The following is a 19,217-nucleotide window of genomic DNA, read 5'->3' as shown; positions in this document are numbered from 1 at the left end:
AGTGTGGTTTTCCACTTTAATTTTGAGTGTGACTCCAAATCCAGACCTCCATGGGTTGATACATTTGATTTCCATTGATCATTTTTGTGTGATTTTGTTGTCAGCACATTCAACTATGTAAAGAAAAAAAGTATTTAATAAGAATATTTCATTCATTCAGATCTAGGATGTGTTATTTTAGTGTTCCCTTTATTTTTTTGAGCAGTGTATATTTTTGGTTTTCTTAATTTTAAGAGAGAAATTCAAATGTTGTCTGACCGAGTGTTTTTTTGACACAAGTATTCCTAAATATTAAACACAGTCCTTTACAGGAATATTTTCTATTTCATCAGAGTCAAATAAACATAAGATTTCACAATTAGAAACATTCAGTTTTAAACCTGATGCAATAGAAAATGCAGTTATGGAATTAAGGGCATGGGCGATCTTCATCACATGACACTCATAGGACTTCATGTTACACAATACATGTATGTTTTGTTCGATAAAGTTCATATACAAAAATCTCAGCATACATTGACGCGTTATGTTCAGTAGTTCCAAAAACATCTGGTGATTTTGCAGAGAGCCACATCAATTTACAGAAATACTCATTATAACTGTTGATGAAAATACAAGTGTTATACATGAAACTTTAGATACACTTCTCCTTAATGCAACCGCTGTGTCAGATTTCAAAAAAGCTTTACGGAAAAAGCAAACCGTGCAATAATCTGAGTACGGCGCTCAGAGACCAAAAAAGCCAAAAATATAGCCGCCATATTGTGCAGTCAACAGAAGTCAGAAATAGCATTATTAGTATTCACTTACCTTTGATGATCTTCATCAGAATGCACTCCCAGGAATCACAGTTCCACAATAAATGTTTGTTTTGCTCGATAATGTCCATCATTTATGTCCAAATAGCTACTTTGTTTGCGCGTTTTGTAAACAAATCCAAACTCACGAAGCGTGTTCACTGGAGCAGACGAAATGTTAAAAAGTTCCATTACAGTCCGTAGAAACATGTCAAACGATGTATAGAATCAATCTTAAAGATGTTTTTAACATAAATCTTCAATAATGTTCCAACCGGAGAATTCCTTTGTCTGTAGAATTGCGATGGAACAGAGCTCGCGCTCACGTGAACGAGCGTCACGAGCTCAAGGCATTCTGGCAGACCTCTGACTCATTCCCCTCTCATTAGGCCCCACCTCTCAGTAGAAGCATCAAACAAGGTTCTAAAGACTGTTGATATCTAGTGGAAGCCTTAGGAAGTGCAATATGATCAATATCCCACTGTATTGTCAATAGGGAATGAGTTGAAAAACGACCATCCTCAGATTTCCCACTTCCTGGTTGGATTATTTCTCAGGTTTTTGCCTGCCATATGAGTTCTGTTTTACTTACAGACATGATTCAAACAGTTTTAGAAACTTCAGAGTGTTTTCTATCCAAATATACTAATAATATGCATATATTAGCAACTGGGACTGAGTAGCAGGCAGTTTATTCTGGGCACCTTATTCATCCAAGGTACTCAATACTGCCCCCAGCCATAAGAAGTTTTAAGAAAAGAGTAGTATCATCAGCCTGTTGGGAAATGTTGATTTCTTTGTTAAATATGGTTAAGCGACACAAATTTGCATTATTCAGAATATCTAGAATTAAAAGTTCCACAACCAAGATGAAAAAAAATGGCAAAATTGGGCATCCCTGTCTTACACTTCTGTTGATACTGATTATTTTGGATGTATTAAGGTTTAGTAACACAGAACTATTTATATCTTTGTAAAACATGCAAATTACTTTGATAACATTTTCACAGAATCCAAAACATTTAAGAGACTTTACAGAAGTCCAAATATAAGACAACCGCACCTGAGTCAATTGCATCTGAATAATCTATAAGGTCCGAGACTAAACTAATGTTAGAGTTTATGTGATGGCCCTTCATAAATCCTGTTTGAGTCTCATTTATAATGGAATCTAATTCCTTTCTTTAATCTTTTGGCATAAACCAGAGCAATCCATTTGTAATCAATATTTAATAGAGTAATTGGTCTCCAATTGTCAATGAGACAAGGGTCTTTATCGGGCTTCGGAATCATTGAAATAAGGCCCTGTTTCATAGTGGAGACCATTTCCCCATTTTTTATGCAATCTTGAAACATATTAAAAATCGGGTCTTCTAGTATCTCCCAAAACTCTCTATAGAATTCAACTGACAGGCCATCAGGGCCAGGTGAATTCCCTTTTTTTATTGAATTCAGAGCCTCTCTAATTTCTTCAATTGACACAGGTGAATTGCAAACTGAGTGGAAATCATCCTCAATTACAGGGACATAATTATGAATGTGGCAAATGTAGCTTTCACAACCATCTTCCTGAAATTGAGAGCTGTAAAGGTTTTCATAAAAGGAATTGACAAATGATGATATTGTAATGGGATCTTTGCATAAAACATCGTTAATTTTGAGTGCAGTTATATATTTTCTTTTGTAGTTTCTCTTTTCAAGTGCAAAAAAGTAACTAGTGTTTCTTTCCCCCTCCTCAATCCATTTTGCTCTTGACCTTACAAAGGCACCTGTTGCCAGATCCGTGTAAAGCTGTTCTAATTCTAGTTGTAAAGACTTGAATACAGACTCCTGTTCTTCAGATAGATGATCTTTATTTAGAAAACTGTCAAGCTTGCTCATCATCTCTTTTTCTCTAAGGTTCTTTAAGTGCATCAGCTCTTTGGCGCGTTTAACGGCTACCACTCTGACTTTATTTTTGAAATATTCCCATCTACTTCCATGACCCAAGTCTTTCCTTGCAAAAATATCTTTAGCTAATGAACTGAAGACTTTGCAAGTGTGCAATAGCTATGATGTCATCCCTGAGTTCTTAAAGGGACAGGCTCTCTTACAGCTACCCTAACATTAGCAATTTTAAATGTCTACTTCAATGGGGTGATGTCAGAGTGGGACGTCCCAAGGATTCCAAATATTAAGGACAGAGAAAGAAAACAAAATATGAGTTACTTTTTTAAACAGATTCAACACTGTTTGAAATGTTCCTGTCAGTCAATCAATCAAATATATATTTTTTACAAGGCCCTTTTTACATCTGTAGATGTCACTGAGTGCTTATACAGAAATCCAGCCTAAAACTTCAAACGGCAAGCAATGCAGATGTAGAAGTGTGGTGGCTAGGAAACAATCCCTAGAAAGGCAGGAACCTAGGAACAAACCTCTATCTGTGTGTAGCCTACCAGCCTACTCTATGGGAGGTCTCATACCCTATACCCTATACCCTACTGACCCACTTTCTTCAGCGACAGTCATTTGTAGGCTTAATTTGTTTGATTTTTTTCCTGTCTATCTGATATCTGTGTTTGGGGGGCATATAACTAGAATCCTATTTCTATGTGAAAAAGTGTGTAGCCTAGCCTATGCCAGCCTACTTATGGAAGGTTGATTAGCCTTCTGACCCACTTTTCCTACAGTAGACATACGTATCCCACCTTTAACTGGCAATTACACCTTATTCATTTATGTATTCACAGGCTATAACACACAGACGTAGGCTTCACATACATAAGTCCATATAAACATATATTGGGCTACCCTTATCTGGAAACAGAGGAAATAAGGTCATCATGTGCATTCCACACAGACCAACATAACATAAGAACAATAGTTGAGTATTGGTTGAACTGAATTGATTATTGTAATGGATGATAACTTTTTAGTTTCCCACCTGTTTTTTTTCTGGGGAGACATTGGCAAAGACCGACCACCAGTACAAAGCAAGGTAGCACTTATAGCTCTAAAAATATGTGAGCACAAATCAACTGAAAATATCCTGTAGCCTATCTACTGTAGCCTACAGTGGGTTTTAAAATAGGTATTTTGAAATTATGTACAGGCATACCACTGTCCCCACATACACAGAAAGAGAGAGAGAGAGAGAGAGAGCGCGACCACTGCAAATCCCCGACAGGTGGCATAATTGTATCATCTATGAATGCATTTTGGCTGTATGGCTTCAATGGGTGGAAAGTCCAGAGGGGCGGAGTCATTTATGTCGGGGAGCTTTGTCTTGAGAGATGGTCACCGCTCCTTAGCAACCGACTGCCTGAAATGCTGAAGAGTGGCGAGTTTTTGGCTCATTTTTCTAAGCCGACAAATGCAGGTTACGCCTCTACCTTCACGTTTAGTATTTCTGGATATAAACCAAATTAAAACGAAAGACTTGGAGATCAAAAGTAGATCACTTTTAAAGGAATTCATATTTTTCTTGGACATCCCTGAACATTGGACCTGGGTGACACTGAAGAGCGCAGAACCCATGTGTTTATTGGATTTACAAAACAAGGAAGGAGCGCTGCGGTTTGGATTCAATTTGAAATTTGAAGGCTGATTTGTTGAAAGACCGACCTACAATTCAAAACAAATGTTTCGTGAATATTTGGGAGAGAGCATAAAGGTGTGTAGCCTATTGAGACCCTTACAACTACAATGTTATTATAAGCATTTGTTTACAGTATTGTGACTATTTTATAAAAGCTTCTTTAATCCTTGTTTTAGCAGGTGCAGTTTCGTTACAATGCATTAATGTCAATTGATAATTCAATAATAATTTAAATGGTTGTGTATTTTCTTTTGCAGATCAGTGATAATCACAAAAGGATTGGCGAAGGAGTGGTCTAATTGAAGAAAAACCCCTGATGAATTAGACTTTTATTTACTCCCAACATTAGTCCATAATTTCTTATGAACAAACACTCCTTTATCATTGAACTGTCAGAAGTCAGCTAAATCAGTGCTCTCCTTGTATACCCTCAAAAGAAAAGACATGAGTTGCTTCTGCACTGCTCAGGAGGAGTTTTATTGTGAAGTTCTACTGTTGGATGAAACCAAATTGACGTTAACTACTCAACAACAAGGAATAAAGGTAAGAGACGATCCCTTTACACGTCCTCACCTGTCTGTCAGGTGAGGCGGTTGACAGGTAGCCTTGCTTTAATGAGGGGTCTGTCATCACCGTGCGCGCGATGAGGCTTGCCAAGAATCTGTGCTGCTACTTTGACTGATGCATGCGGTTGTTGGAGTCTGTATTTTTGACTCACTTCTACTCAACGTTTGAGATGGCGTTTGAAAGCCCAACGTGGCAGGTTGCCGACCATATAGGCTATGTATGTTGTCTTTTGAGGCGACATTATTACGAAAGAAAGTGTCCTACCGGAGCCATTAAAGTAGCCTGTAGTCTTACTGTAATTTGCTGTGAACTCTCTGACTCTGTGAAACAAAATACAGGACCCAAGGGCTGTAAAGAAACATGACTTGGCTATTGAAGTGGCTTTGATAGTCTCCATGACTTATTTCTGGTTGTGAATTACATCTGAAATGATACTATAGGTGATTTTCATCCTAACAAAAGCATAAGAATGACATCATTGGATGCCTGAAACTGGATGAGAACCAACCAGGGCCAGTTTTCTTGTTTAACTTGGTCATGTGTCTGTACAGTATTTGATTTATAGCAGCCTACTGTACATGCCACAGTTTCTCAGTACATTAATGCTCCTTTTAATCCTCATAATGTTATATTAACAGATGGTATGTTAATTCCACAAGTCTGCTACCAAACACAGTCAAATACTGCATCGAGAAAGAAAAACTCAGAGCATGCCTTCATGATGATAGCGACACTGGTGCAATACTGGTGCAACTTAACAACAGTTTCACTAAAGTCTTTTAGGAGAGCAAACTGTCTGCCAATCTACCAGGGTTCTAAACGTCAAACACAACCACTCTATGACTGCTAATCAAAGACTGTTATGTTGCTATTGGTTTCTATGTTCCATTTTTCTCTTGACTAGAGAATCCCAACTCACATGGCCAGACTGGGAGCATTAGAAGCTAGGAATATGGGTTTAGTTTATGGGTCGGCTATAATCTCTGAAGAAACTCAGGTCTGGCTGCATGTCGGAAGGCCTGAGGCAGACAGGGATGTAGTAATGCATGATGAACTAAACAGCATCTGGTTGCTTTGCCTCGTCTTGCCCCCTGACACTCTCTTGTCTTGTCTTTACTCTCCCTGTGTGTGTTCCACTAGTCCATTGGAGAGATCAGGTTACTCATCCTCTTAATTGTTAATGTGAGAGGCTGAGCATGAGCGGGTGGGCTCATTGGCAGCCATGGTGCAGTATCAGGTCTAATACACAGTATCAGCTGTATATTATGCACTTATATGTAAGGCAGAGCAATATGTATAGGCTGCATATTCTCTGTGTATGGCTCTGGTGTAAGGCTGTTGTGGGGAGGTTTCGAATGAATGCATTCTCACTGTACTGATTCAGCAGAGTAGGATTATAATCCTGGTTTAGTCAGTGGTTGGATTAGCTCACAGCAGTGGAGTTTACCTCTGGGTTGGTCCCATGGATGTTACTAGCTACATTCAGAGAATAATGTATTGGGCTCTAGGATTCACCAGATCCCAGCATGACAATTTATAAGAACGTTTGAGTTTGTTGGGGGGGGGTTTGTAGTTGGTTCTCACAAACTTTTTTTTATTACACAAACACACAAATATGTGTTATAAACAAGTGACAGACTCTTGAAGTGAAAGTGGATCTAATCCTATTGATACTGCTCTCTGTTGCTGTCGAAGATTAGCTTAACGTTCAGCAGTGTGGCGTGACATATTTCCCTGGCCCCTGCACCTAGTGACACTTCTGCTACTGAAAACCACATGAATGAGAGACCAGACAGAGACAATGAAATGGTTTGAGTTAAAAGGCTTTGGGCCAAAAGAAAGAGATGGAATGCGGGGCTGAACAAAGCGTGCATTCGGGTAACACATTTTTTCCCCCGGAGTGTCGATCACAGAGTGAGGCACTCGGTCTGTCAGTCAGATTTCTTATTTTTCTCTTCCTCTCAGACAACGAGCCCAACTAACTAACTAACCAATCAAACAACCAACATGCTGGTTAGTTGACCTCCACACGCATGTCCCAAAAGGTGTTGAACACACGCGTGTCCCCAAAGGGTTGACCTCCACACGTGTGTCCCAAAAGGTGTTGACCACCCGTGTGTCCACAAGGGGTTGACCCCCACACACATGTTCCCAAGGGGTTGACCTCCACACGGGTGTTCAAAATATGAACAGAAGTTAGGTCCTTGATTTACTGCTGGTGCTGTGCAATGATAGATTGATATTATTCATTATTTCATATGTTTGTCAAAGCTTTTATGCTTGGCTGCTGGGAACACATACAGTAAGAGTCTGAGGTGAGCTGAGATAAACCCAGAGTCTGTGCCGTAGCTGTATTGCAGTGAGCAGCACTGAGCCTCTTACACAAAGGCTCCATTGATTATGGCCTGTGGGCTGTGTTCGATTTAGTGAGGTACAGATCTGCTCACGTGTTGCTACCACATCAAACCAGTGCAGAACAATCGCAAAGACAGCGGCCGCTGACCCTCAAGACCCCTCTGTTTTCTGTGGCCTTGGATAGAGAGGCACTGGCCTCTTAGCTTTCTGGATAATAATTAACGAAAACAATGCTGCTTTTTGGGAGCAGCTAGCCGCAGCTGCTTCCTTCCTTGTCGCCATGTCTTTGTTCTCCAACTTCCACTAAATACAATGAGCATGGTGTTTTTTTGTACGACGGGTCACCTCCTAAGGCTGTCACAAAGAATAGGCATCATTTCATGCCGGTGTCAGGAGAGCAGGGCTCTACAGTGTGACCATTTTACTCGCATATGCGTCTAACTGTTTTGCTGTGCAACCTGGAATTATAATTTAGGAGCACCAGTGCGCCTAGAAAAAAATCGCCCAGAAGACAATGGTTGCAATGATTACTTCACTGTACTGCAGCCCCTGAGTGCCATGGAGAATACACTGAGCGCAGATTCATGACTGTTTCACCATTACTATAAAGAATACTTCAAATATTTGTAATTGTGCTCCTACATTTTTCAACTTGTGCTCCTTGTAAAAAAGGTCACCGTAGAGCCCTGTACAGGAGAGGCAGACTGCGTACACCAGGAGAATGATGCATGTCTGGGACAGACATTCATAGGCTTGGCTGAAGGCAAAGTTTACGCGTGTGCGTAATCTGTCAATTCCATTGTGTCTATAGAGATCTAGATTGGTATTTGGGACTTAGGGAAGTTAAACAAAATACCATTTTAATCACGTTATTTAGAAATAAATAAATAATAATTTAGACATAAAATAATAGTTTTTGACAGTTTTCAAAATACATTTCTCGCCTTAATATCCTCAGACATTAGATTGATATGTAAAATCAGTGAATTCCTAAAAGTGAAAGTCAAGAGCTGGTTGCTATGGAAACTCATTACTTTCTAATGCACCTGATGGCTACTGGAGGATCATGTGGGATCTGCTGCTGATACGTCACCGGAGGGAAAGTAAACGAATACCTCCCTGTTCAATCATTAGTGCCTTGCTTTTTTTCTCCAATTTGACTCAGGGCTGTTTTTGTGTGGTGAAGAGACATTCCCATTTCACTCTTTGAAACCCGTGAAGAATTTCTGCATGATGTGGATGCACTCTACCCCAGACTGTGTGAATTTTTTTTTTTTTTTCCGTAGACACAATCGGTATGTCTTTAGGTAGGAAAATGATAACTAACACATTTATATGTTAGTTATTTTGCAGATGCTGTTAGTCAGAGCAACAGTTACAGTTGGTGCATTCATCTTTAGATAGCTAGATGAGACAACATCATATCTCAGTTGTAGTGATATTTTTATCCCCTCTATAGAAGTTATCAGCAAAGTCAGTGCTAGTAGTGCAAGGTTATTATTATTTATTTGTACATTTAATTTGGGGGGAGATAAGACTTAGATGTCTTATTTAAGATACTCTTTAAGAGGTAGGGCTCCGTAGTCAAGCACCATGTTCTTCAAGCTTCGACTGGAAGCCAATGGAGTGTACGGAGCAGCGAGGTGACATGGGAGAACTTGGGAAGGTTGAGATGACACAGCTCACTTCCATCACATACAGTATATCTACTGTACCAGGTGGGCGGAAAATGCCCCAAACTTGTTCCTCTGTTAGCTGACATCGCACAACAACAAATAACAAATGCTCAGAGGCACAACAGTACTGGAAAACCACTAAAAGGATCTGTGTTGGTGCCATATCTCTGTCTGTCTCTCTGTCTCTGTCTCTCGCACGTGCGCTCTCTCTCTCACGCTGTCTCTCTCTCTCTCGCTCTGTCTCTCTCTCTCGCTCTGTCTCTCTCTCTCGCTCTGTCTCTCTCTCTCTCTCTCTCTCTCTCTCGCTCTCTCTCTCTCACGCTGTCTCTCGCTCTCTCGCTCTGTCTCTCTCTCTCGCTCTGTCTCTCTCTCTGTCTCTCTGTCTCTCTCTCTGTCTCTCTCTCTCTCTCTCTCTCTCTCTCTCTCTCTCACGCTGTCTCTCGCTCTCTCGCTCTGTCTCTCTCTCACTCTGTCTCTCTCTCTCTCGCTCTGTCTCTCTCTCGCTCTGTCTCTCTCGCTCTGTCTCTCTCTCTCTCGCTCTGTCTCTCTCTCTGTCTCTCTCTCTCTCTCTCGCTCTCTCTCTCTCTCTCTCTCTCTCTCTCTCGCTCTCGCTCTGTCTCTCTCTCTCTCGCTCTGTCTCTCTCTCTCTCTCTCTCTCTCTCGCTCTCTCGCTCTGTCTCTCGCTCTGCCTCTCTCTCTCTCTCTCTTGGAGACAAACACAGACTTCCCCGGGCTTGGCTTCTCAGTAGGGTAGAGCACTGGGGAGATAAATACACACGGACTCCATCTGGATCAAAGAGGGAGTGGCAGACGAACACCCCACATCTGTGGTGTATGTAAACGCACGCACACAAACTCACAAACACACACATATGTTTGTGACAAGATCAAACACTGTGTGTATGTAAGGGAGAGAGAACATAAGTCCCAGGAGAGAACATGCAACTTTATAGCAGTATAATAGCCTGAGTTCTCTTATAGAACCTGTCCTGCCTCATACTGTATCTAGCTATTGGTCAGGCAGACCAGGTAGCAGCTCATTATGTAATTGGGACTGAGTATTGATCCACATATTAGCTCCTAATGCTGGTGTTACTAAACACACACACACTCAAAGCCTCTGGTGTGAATTATTTACTAACATGTTCCTGTTAATGGCGCAGGGAGCAATAATAGTCTAATTAGGGATGCTCAGATTCTCAACTCTGGGACTGGCATGTAAATGTGGATCTAATAAATGGAAGTGATCTGTTTATTGACTCAGTAGGATACTCTCAATGTTGTCCTCTCAGATTTGAGATGACCCATTGTAGGCAATACGCCTGATGAAAAACCACCCTCATAATCAGATTATGTTAAGTGGTTGACGTGGAAAAAAAAACAACAACATTCAATGGAGTCTTTGAAGACAGAGTTCAAGAATGTGAATGTTCAAAAGCCAGGGTGAGGGTACAGCCTTCTAGGTTAGTCTTTGAGGTTGACGGTGTTAGCTTATTATTAGCACATAACTAATGAAATAGATATAATAACTACTTAGCAACAACCGCAGTGTCTACTTACCTTCAATTGCTGTCGGCACAGGTTTAAAGTGATAATGAACAATGGTAGATTCTGGGCCCTGGATGACTAGATCTGTGTGTGCGCACCCACACACACACATACAGACACACATTCGCATGTATCTTTAGTTTAATTATCACAAGCCCTCATATATATATCTATTTTTGAAAGGAGCCAAACAAAACTAAATTGAGTTTTTGATTTGCAAGGCTTGCTTGTCACAATCGCAAACCATTCCTTTCTCATTATAATAGGAGAATAAACGGAACGCTGTGCTAAATTATGATTGCGGTAAATACAAATTCTAATTTTTAAGTAGCAGACAGTGGTGTAATCTGATCTCTCACCCTGATATGTTACCAGTCGATAAACAAGTGTGAGCAACAGATAGCGACAGGGCAGGGGAGGGGAGCTGTAGTGGGTAGAACCAGAAGTACTGAGGTATGAGTGAGCACCTCCTTGCTCAGTCAGCCAAACAGGAGGGTGTGAGCTGAGGGGGGAAAGAGAGAGGGAAGATTCAGTGGGATTTCAGGGGGACTGGAGAAGAACAGTGCGATAAACTCTGCATGGCTGCCTGCCTTTAGTCACCCTGAGCAGTGTAGTCTCTCCTCTGACAGGTCGGGATTAAATCAGATTCAATTGTTGTCATTCACATACCTTATTTAAACACCTACACATGACAGGGTTTTAACTCAGCTTTACAATGGAATTCCATTCTGATTGAGTTACAGACTTGGGGTTTTTGAGAAGTATTTCATGTGTTATTTGTGAATTTGCAAAATAGGAGGATGTTGTTGATGCTTGTTAAAGTTGTTTTCTGCACCACTTGTCCTTTTAGGCATGGAACAGCAAATACCGTTCAAACTCTCGCTCACACACACACACACACACACACACACACACACACACACACACACACACACACACACACACACACACACACACATTCGCTTGCATCTTTAGTTTAATCATCACAAGCTCTCTGACATATGCTAATTTCTGGCATAAGAAAGAGTGCTCTATCCCTATGGTTATAACTGACAGGTAAAATGATGTTCTAACCCAACTCTGTGAAGTCATCAACACTGTGCTCTAACCCAACTCTGTGAAGTCATCAACACTGTGCTCTAACCCAACTCTGTGAAGTCATCAACACTGTGCTCTAACCCAACTCTGTGAAGTCATCAACACTGTGCTCTAACCCAACTCTGCTGATGTCATCAACACTGTGCTCTAACCCAACTCTGTGAAGTCATCAACACTGTGCTCTAACCCAACTCTGCTGATGTCATCAACACTGTGCTCTAACCCAACTCTGCTGAAGTCATCAACACTGTGCTCTAACCCAACTCTGCTGAAGTCATCAACACTGTGCTCTAACCCAACTCTGCTGATATCATCAACACTGTGCTCTAACCCAACTCTGTGAAGTCATCAACACTGTGCTCTAACCCAACTCTGTGAAGTCATCAACACTGTGCTCTAACCCAACTCTGCTGATGTCATCAACACTGTGCTCTAACCCAACTCTGCTGATGTCATCAACACTGTGCTCTAACCCAACTCTGCTGATGTCATCAACACTGTGCTCTAACCCAACTCTGTGAAGTCATCAACACTGTGCTCTAACCCAACTCTGCTGATGTCATCAACACTGTGCTCTAACCCAACTCTGCTGAAGTCATCAACACTGTGCTCTAACCCAACTCTGCTGAAGTCATCAACACTGTGCTCTAACCCAACTCTGTGAAGTCATCAACACTGTGCTCTAACCCAACTCTGTGAAGTCATCAACACTGTCCTCTAACCCAACTCTGCTGATGTCATCAACACTGTGCTCTAACCCAACTCTGCTGATGTCATCAACACTGTGCTCTAACCCAACTCTGCTGATGTCATCAACATTGTGCTCTAACCCAACTCTGTGAAGTCATCAACAATGTGCTCTAACCCAACTCTGCTGATGTCATCAACACTGTGCTCTAACCCAACTCTGTGAAGTCATCAACACTGTGCTCTAACCCAACTCTGTGAAGTCATCAACACTGTGCTCTAACCCAACTCTGCTGATGTCATCAACACTGTGCTCTAACCCAACTCTGTGAAGTCATCAACACTGTGCTCTAACCCAACTCTGCTGATGTCATCAACACTGTGCTCTAACCCAACTCTGTGAAGTCATCAACACTGTGCTCTAACCCAACTCTGCTGATGTCATCAACACTGTGCTCTAACCCAACTCTGCTGAAGTCATCAACACTGTGCTCTAACCCAACTCTGTGAAGTCATCAACACTGTGCTCTAACCCAACTCTGCTGATGTCATCAACACTGTGCTCTAACCCAACTCTGCTGAAGTCATCAACACTGTGCTCTAACCCAACTCTGCTGAAGTCATCAACACTGTGCTCTAACCCAACTCTGTGAAGTCATCAACACTGTGCTCTAACCCAACTCTGCTGATGTCATCAACACTGTGCTCTAACCCAACTCTGTGAAGTCATCAACACTGTGCTCTAACCCAACTCTGCTGATGTCATCAACACTGTGCTCTAACCCAACTCTGCTGAAGTCATCAACACTGTGCTCTAACCCAACTCTGCTGATGTCATAAACACTGTGCTCTAACCCAACTCTGTGAAGTCATCAACACTGTGCTCTAACCCAACTCTACTGATGGCATCAACACTGTGCTCTAACCTAACTCTGAAGTCATCAACACTGTGCTCTAACCCAACTCTGCTGATGTCATCAACACTGTGCTCTAACCCAACTCTGCTGATGTCATCAACACTGTGCTCTAACCCAACTCTGCTGATGTCATCAACACTGTGCTCTAACCCAACTCTGTGAAGTCATCAACACTGTGCTCTAACCCAACTCTGCTGATGTCATCAACACTGCTTTAACCCAACTCTGCTGATGTCATCAACACTGTGCTCTAACCCAACTCTGCTGATGTCATCAACACTGCTTTAACCCAACTCTGCTGATGTCATCAACACTGCTTTAACCCAACTCTGCTGATGTCATCAACACTGCTTTAACCCAACTCTGCTGATGTCATCAACACTGTGCTCTAACCCAACTCTGCTGATGTCATCAACACTGCTCTAACCCAACTCTGCTGATGTCATCAACACTGCTCTAACCCAACTCTGCTGATGTCATCAACACTGTGCTCTAACCCAACTCTGCTGATGTCATCAACACTGTGCTCTAACCCAACTCTGCTGAAGTCATTGACACTGGCCACTTGCTGCAAGTGCTTATTTCTCCTTAGGCAGAGATTGAGATACTCTGTATTACAAATGGGAGCACTGAGAGTTGCCACATTTTCAGAATGTGATATTAAAACGACAAGCAATACTAGTGTCAGAAACATTATTAAAGAACTTTCAACATGAATTATTACTGTTTTTTGAAAATCTAATTTTTAAACCACTGTACTTCAGACTTCACCCCAGTCAGATAGCTCAGTCTCTCGCTCTCGTTCTCCCCCTCTCTCGGCCTCTTTATCTATCTATCTCTCTCTCTCTCTCTCTCTCTCTCTCTCTGCCTGTAAGGTTGCAGATAAACTTTCACTTACAGTCTGGCTGTGAGGTCTCATGTTTGTTGCTTCAGATCCAAATACTCACATCTGAGATGTTTTTGGAGCTGAACAGTCTCCTTATCTGTCCTACTGTGCCGTGTAATTCACATTACAATACTGTAATTACTACTAAAGCATCTCAATGATCAATTTAACTTCTTAACACATACGTATTCCCCAGATCATACAATGGTAATGTCACAGTTGTTATCATGTATTTAGCTTTACTATCTTGCCTGGTGATTAGAGTAGTCGTTATCATCTTCATAATGTAGCCTATATCCATTAAAACTCCATTATGTTGTGTTTTCCTCTGGTCTAGTTTTATCTTTGACTTTAGTCTCCTTGGTGACCAGGCAGGACTCAGCATTTAGGACATGGCACAATGTAACCGTGTGTGTGTGTGTTTTGGAACATCTGAAATCTCAGTGAGCCAAGGTCACTCCTTATCAGGGGTTGGAACCAAAATGATATTCCAATCGTTTCGTTCTGAACCAAACTATTTTTCCCGTTCTGTTTCACTGTTCTGACCAGCAAAATAAAATTCTGAAAAAAGTACCAGTTAATATAACTTTCCATTCTGTTATTTTTTAAACCTCTGAATTATTATTATTATTATTTTGAACATTTAGCTCAACATTAAATGACTTCTCCAATCAGTGCGGCTAGAGCAGCTTGCTATGGAGCGGGCAAGCTATAGTTGTTTATATCCATTGGACAGGCAAGTGTAGTGCACAAGATGCCACAGAAAGTTTGGAGGATGCTTGCCTTGAAGCGCTGGGCATCTTGTTTCTTATGCATTATCTGAATTAGGCCCACAGAATTATACCTACGGAGGTTATACCCACAATTGGAGTGGGTCCAGGGTGTCTGGGATGATGGTGTTAATGTGAGCCATGACCAGCCTTTCAAAGTATTTTATGGCTACAGATGGGAGTGCTACGGGGCGATGGTCATTTTGGCAGGTTACCTTGGTTTTCTTGGGCGTTCAGGAATGATGAGGGAAGGATAAACTGAGAGATCAGAGAATAGCTATTCAAATCCGGCCCGGGTGCATATTGAAGACAACCAAAGAGTAGCATAGTAATTTATATACAAACAAACTCAAGTGACTATTACAAAGGGAGACACCGTCTAGCCTAAAGCACAACAGAACCTTGGACCCAAACATACAAAACACACAAAGCTGTTGTCTAAACGTATTTTGGTAATATCTTTAACAGTCTCACAGAAACATGCCGAACCTAGAAACCAGTATAATCTGTGCTCACCTCATACCACGGCAACAATGGCTTGTGTTTACAGCAGGGTAGCCATGGCAATGGAGAGGGGTCTGCTCTGGCATCTGACTGATGGAATGGCACAGGCATAGAATTAGGAATTTGATTATAATACGATCTCTATGGGCAACTGGAGGGTTTCCAATGGCAACTAGACAGGAATAGGAACTAGGAAGGAGGAGGAGGAACTACTAACTGTGTGGCTTCAAGGCAGTTACAGGCAGTAGGCCACTGTTCCAGTCCCAGAGCTACAGCTAGACAGGAGACAGAGACACACTGCCAGCTATAGGGGTGGAGAGGAGACACCCTGCCAGCTATAGGGGTTGAGAGGAGACACCCTGCCAGCTATAGGGGTGGAGAGGAGACACCCTGCCAGCTATAGGGGTCGAGAGGAGACAGCCTGCCAGCTATAGGGGTTGAGAGGAGACATCCTGCCAGCTATAGGAGTCGAGAGGAGGCACCCTGCCAGCTATAGGGGTGGAGAGGAGACAGCCTGCCAGCTATAGGGGTGGAGAGGAGGCACCCTGCCAGCTATAGGGGTAGAGAGAAGACAGCCTGCCAGCTATAGGGGTAGAGAGGAGACACCCTGTCAGCTATAGGGGTGGAGAGGAGACACCCTGCCAGCTATAGGGTTGGAGAGGAGACACCCTGTCAGCTATAGGGGTGGAGAGGAGACACCCTGCCAGCTATAGGGGTTGAGAGGAGGCACCCTGCCAGCTATAGGGGTGGAGAGGAGACACCCTGCCAGCTATAGAGGTAGAGACAGGGACACCCTGCCAGCTATAGGGGTGGAGAGGAGACACCCTGCCAGCTATAGGGGTAAAGAGGAGACACCATGCCAGCTATAGGGGTAGAGAGGAGACACCCTGCCAGCTATAGGGGTCGAGAGGAGACCACCTGCCAGCTATAGGGTTGGAGAGGAGACACCCTGCCAGCTATAGGGGTGGAGAGGAGACCGCCTGCCAGCTATAGGGGTGGAGAGGAGACACCCTGCCAGCTATAGGGGTCGAGAGGAGACACCCTGCCAGCTATAGGGGTTGAGAGGAGGCACCCTGCCAGCTATAGGGGTGGAGAGGAGACACCCTGCCAGCTATAGGGGTGGAGAGGAGACACCCTGCCAGCTATAGGGGTAGAGACAGGGACACCCTGCCAGCTATAGGGGTGGAGAGGAGACACCCTGCCAGCTATAGAGGTAGAGACAGGGACACCCTGCCAGCTATAGGGGTGGAGAGGAGACACCCTGCCAGCTATAGAGGTAGAGAGGAGACACCCTGCCAGCTATAGGGGTGGAGAGGAGACACCCTGCCAGCTATAGGGGTCGAGAGGAGACACCCTGCCAGGTATAGGGTTGGAGAGGAGACACCCTGCCAGCTATAGGGGTGGAGAGGAGACACCCTGCCAGCTATAGAGGTAGAGACAGGGACACCCTGCCAGCTATAGGGGTGGAGAGGAGACACCCTGCCAGCTATAGGGGTAAAGAGGAGACACCATGCCAGCTATAGGGGTAGAGAGGAGACACCCTGCCAGCTATAGGGGTCGAGAGGAGACCACCTGCCAGCTATAGGGTTGGAGAGGAGACACCCTGCCAGCTATAGGGGTGGAGAGGAGACCGCCTGCCAGCTATAGGGGTGGAGAGGAGACACCCTGCCAGCTATAGGGGTCGAGAGGAGACACCCTGCCAGCTATAGGGGTTGAGAGGAGGCACCCTGCCAGCTATAGGGGTGGAGAGGAGACACCCTGCCAGCTATAGGGGTGGAGAGGAGACACCCTGCCAGCTATAGGGGTAGAGACAGGGACACCCTGCCAGCTATAGGGGTGGAGAGGAGACACCCTGCCAGCTATAGAGGTAGAGACAGGGACACCCTGCCAGCTATAGGGGTGGAGAGGAGACACCCTGCCAGCTATAGAGGTAGAGAGGAGACACCCTGCCAGCTATAGGGGTGGAGAGGAGACACCCTGCCAGCTATAGGGGTCGAGAGGAGACACCCTGCCAGGTATAGGGTTGGAGAGGAGACACCCTGCCAGCTATAGGGGTCGAGAGGAGACACCCTGCCAGCTATAGGGTTGGAGAGGAGACACCCTGCCAGCTATATGGGTAGAGACAGGGACACCCTGCCAGCTATAGGGGTCGAGAGGAGACACCCTGCCAGCTATAGGGGTAGAGAGGAGACACCCTGCCAGCTATAGGGGTGGAGAGGAGACACCCTGCCAGCTATAGAGGTAGAGAGGAGACACCCTGCCAGCTATAGGGGTGGAGAGGAGACACCCTGCCAGCTATAGGGGTCGAGAGGAGACACCCTGCCAGGTATAGGGTTGGAGAGGAGACACCCTGCCAGCTATAGGGGTCGAGAGGAGACACCCTGCCAGCTATAGGGTTGGAGAGGAGACACCCTGCCAGCTATAGGGTTGGAGAGGAGACACCCTGTCAGCTATAGGGGTCGAGAGGAGACACCCTGCCAGCTATAGGGGTAGAGAGGAGACACCCTGCCAGCTATAGGGGTAGAGAGGAGACACCCTGCCAGCTATAGGGTTGGAGAGGAGACACCCTGCCAGCTATAGGGGTCGAGAGGAGACACCCTGTTAGCTATAGGGTTGGAGAGGAGACACCCTGCCAGCTATAGGGTTGGAGAGGAGACACCCTGTCAGCTATAGGGGTCGAGAGGAGACACCCTGCCAGCTATAGGGTTGGAGAGGAGACACCCTGCCAGCTATAGGGGTGGAGAGGAGACACCCTGCCAGCTATAGAGGTCGAGAGGAGACACCCTGCCAGCTATAGGGGTGGAGAGGAGACACCCTGTCAGCTATAGGGGTAAAGAGGAGACACCCTGCCAGCTATAGGGGTGGAGGAGACACCCTGCCAGCTATAGGGGTGGAGAGGAGATACCCTGCCAGCTATAGGGGTGGAGAGGAGACAACCTGCCAGCTATAGGGGTCGAGAGGAGACACCCTGCCAGCTATAGGGGTGGAGAGGAGACACCCTGCCAGCTATAGGGGTGGAGAGGAGACACCCTGCCAGCTATAGGGGTGGAGAGGAGACACCCTGCCAGCTATAGGGGTCGAGAGGAGACACCCTGCCAGCTATAGGGGTGGAGAGGAGACACCCTGCCAGCTATAGGGGTGGAGAGGAGGCACTCTGCCAGCTATAGGGGTCGAGAGGAGACACCCTGCCAGCTATAGGGGTAGAGAGAAGACAGCCTGCCAGCTATAGGGGTAGAGAGGAGACACCCTGTCAGCTATAGGGGTGGAGAGGAGACACCCTGCCAGCTATAGGGTTGGAGAGGAGACACCCTGTCAGCTATAGGGGTGGAGAGGAGACACCCTGCCAGCTATAGGGGTTGAGAGGAGGCACCCTGCCAGCTATAGGGGTGGAGAGGAGACACCCTGCCAGCTATAGGGGTGGAGAGGAGACACCCTGCCAGCTATATGGGTGGAGAGGAGACACCCTGCCAGCTATAGGGGTGGAGAGGAGACACCCTGCCAGCTATAGGGGTCGAGAGGAGACACCCTGCCAGCAATAGGGGTCGAGAGGAGACCGCCTGCCAGCTATAGGGGTCGAGAGGAGACCGCCTGCCAGCTATAGGGGTGGAGAGGAGACACCCTGCCAGCTATAGGGTGGAGAGGAGACACCCTGCCAGCTATAGGGTCGAGAGGAGACACCCTGCCAGCTATAGGGGTGGAGAGGAGACACCCTGCCAGCTATAGAGGTAGAGAGGAGACAGCCTGCCAGCTATAGGGGTGGAGAGGAGACACCCTGCCAGCAATAGGGGTCGAGAGGAGACACCCTGCCATCTCTAGGGGTGGAGAGGAGACA

At 44.9% G+C, this 19,217-nt stretch overlaps 1 protein-coding gene across 2 annotated transcripts in view; it reads left to right on the top strand.

Annotated features, from left to right (window-relative positions):
- Positions 1–4,091: 4,091 nt before the first annotated feature.
- epb41l4a (erythrocyte membrane protein band 4.1 like 4A) overlaps positions 4,092–19,217 on the top strand; it is a 116,614-nt gene continuing 101,488 nt past the window's right edge. For both annotated transcript variants that reach the window (XM_029628491.2, XM_029628490.2), the window contains exons 1-2: positions 4,092–4,452; positions 4,635–4,920. In XM_029628491.2, the coding sequence (XP_029484351.1) occupies positions 4,822–4,920 (99 nt within the window). In that variant the 5' untranslated portion in view covers positions 4,092–4,452; positions 4,635–4,821. The remainder of the gene's footprint in view (positions 4,453–4,634; positions 4,921–19,217) is intronic.

Source organism: Oncorhynchus nerka, linkage group LG22, assembly GCF_034236695.1.
Source record: "Oncorhynchus nerka isolate Pitt River linkage group LG22, Oner_Uvic_2.0, whole genome shotgun sequence".
NCBI classification, from domain to species: Eukaryota; Metazoa; Chordata; class Actinopteri; order Salmoniformes; family Salmonidae; genus Oncorhynchus; species Oncorhynchus nerka.
This window is presented reverse-complemented; position numbering and strand designations above follow the sequence as displayed.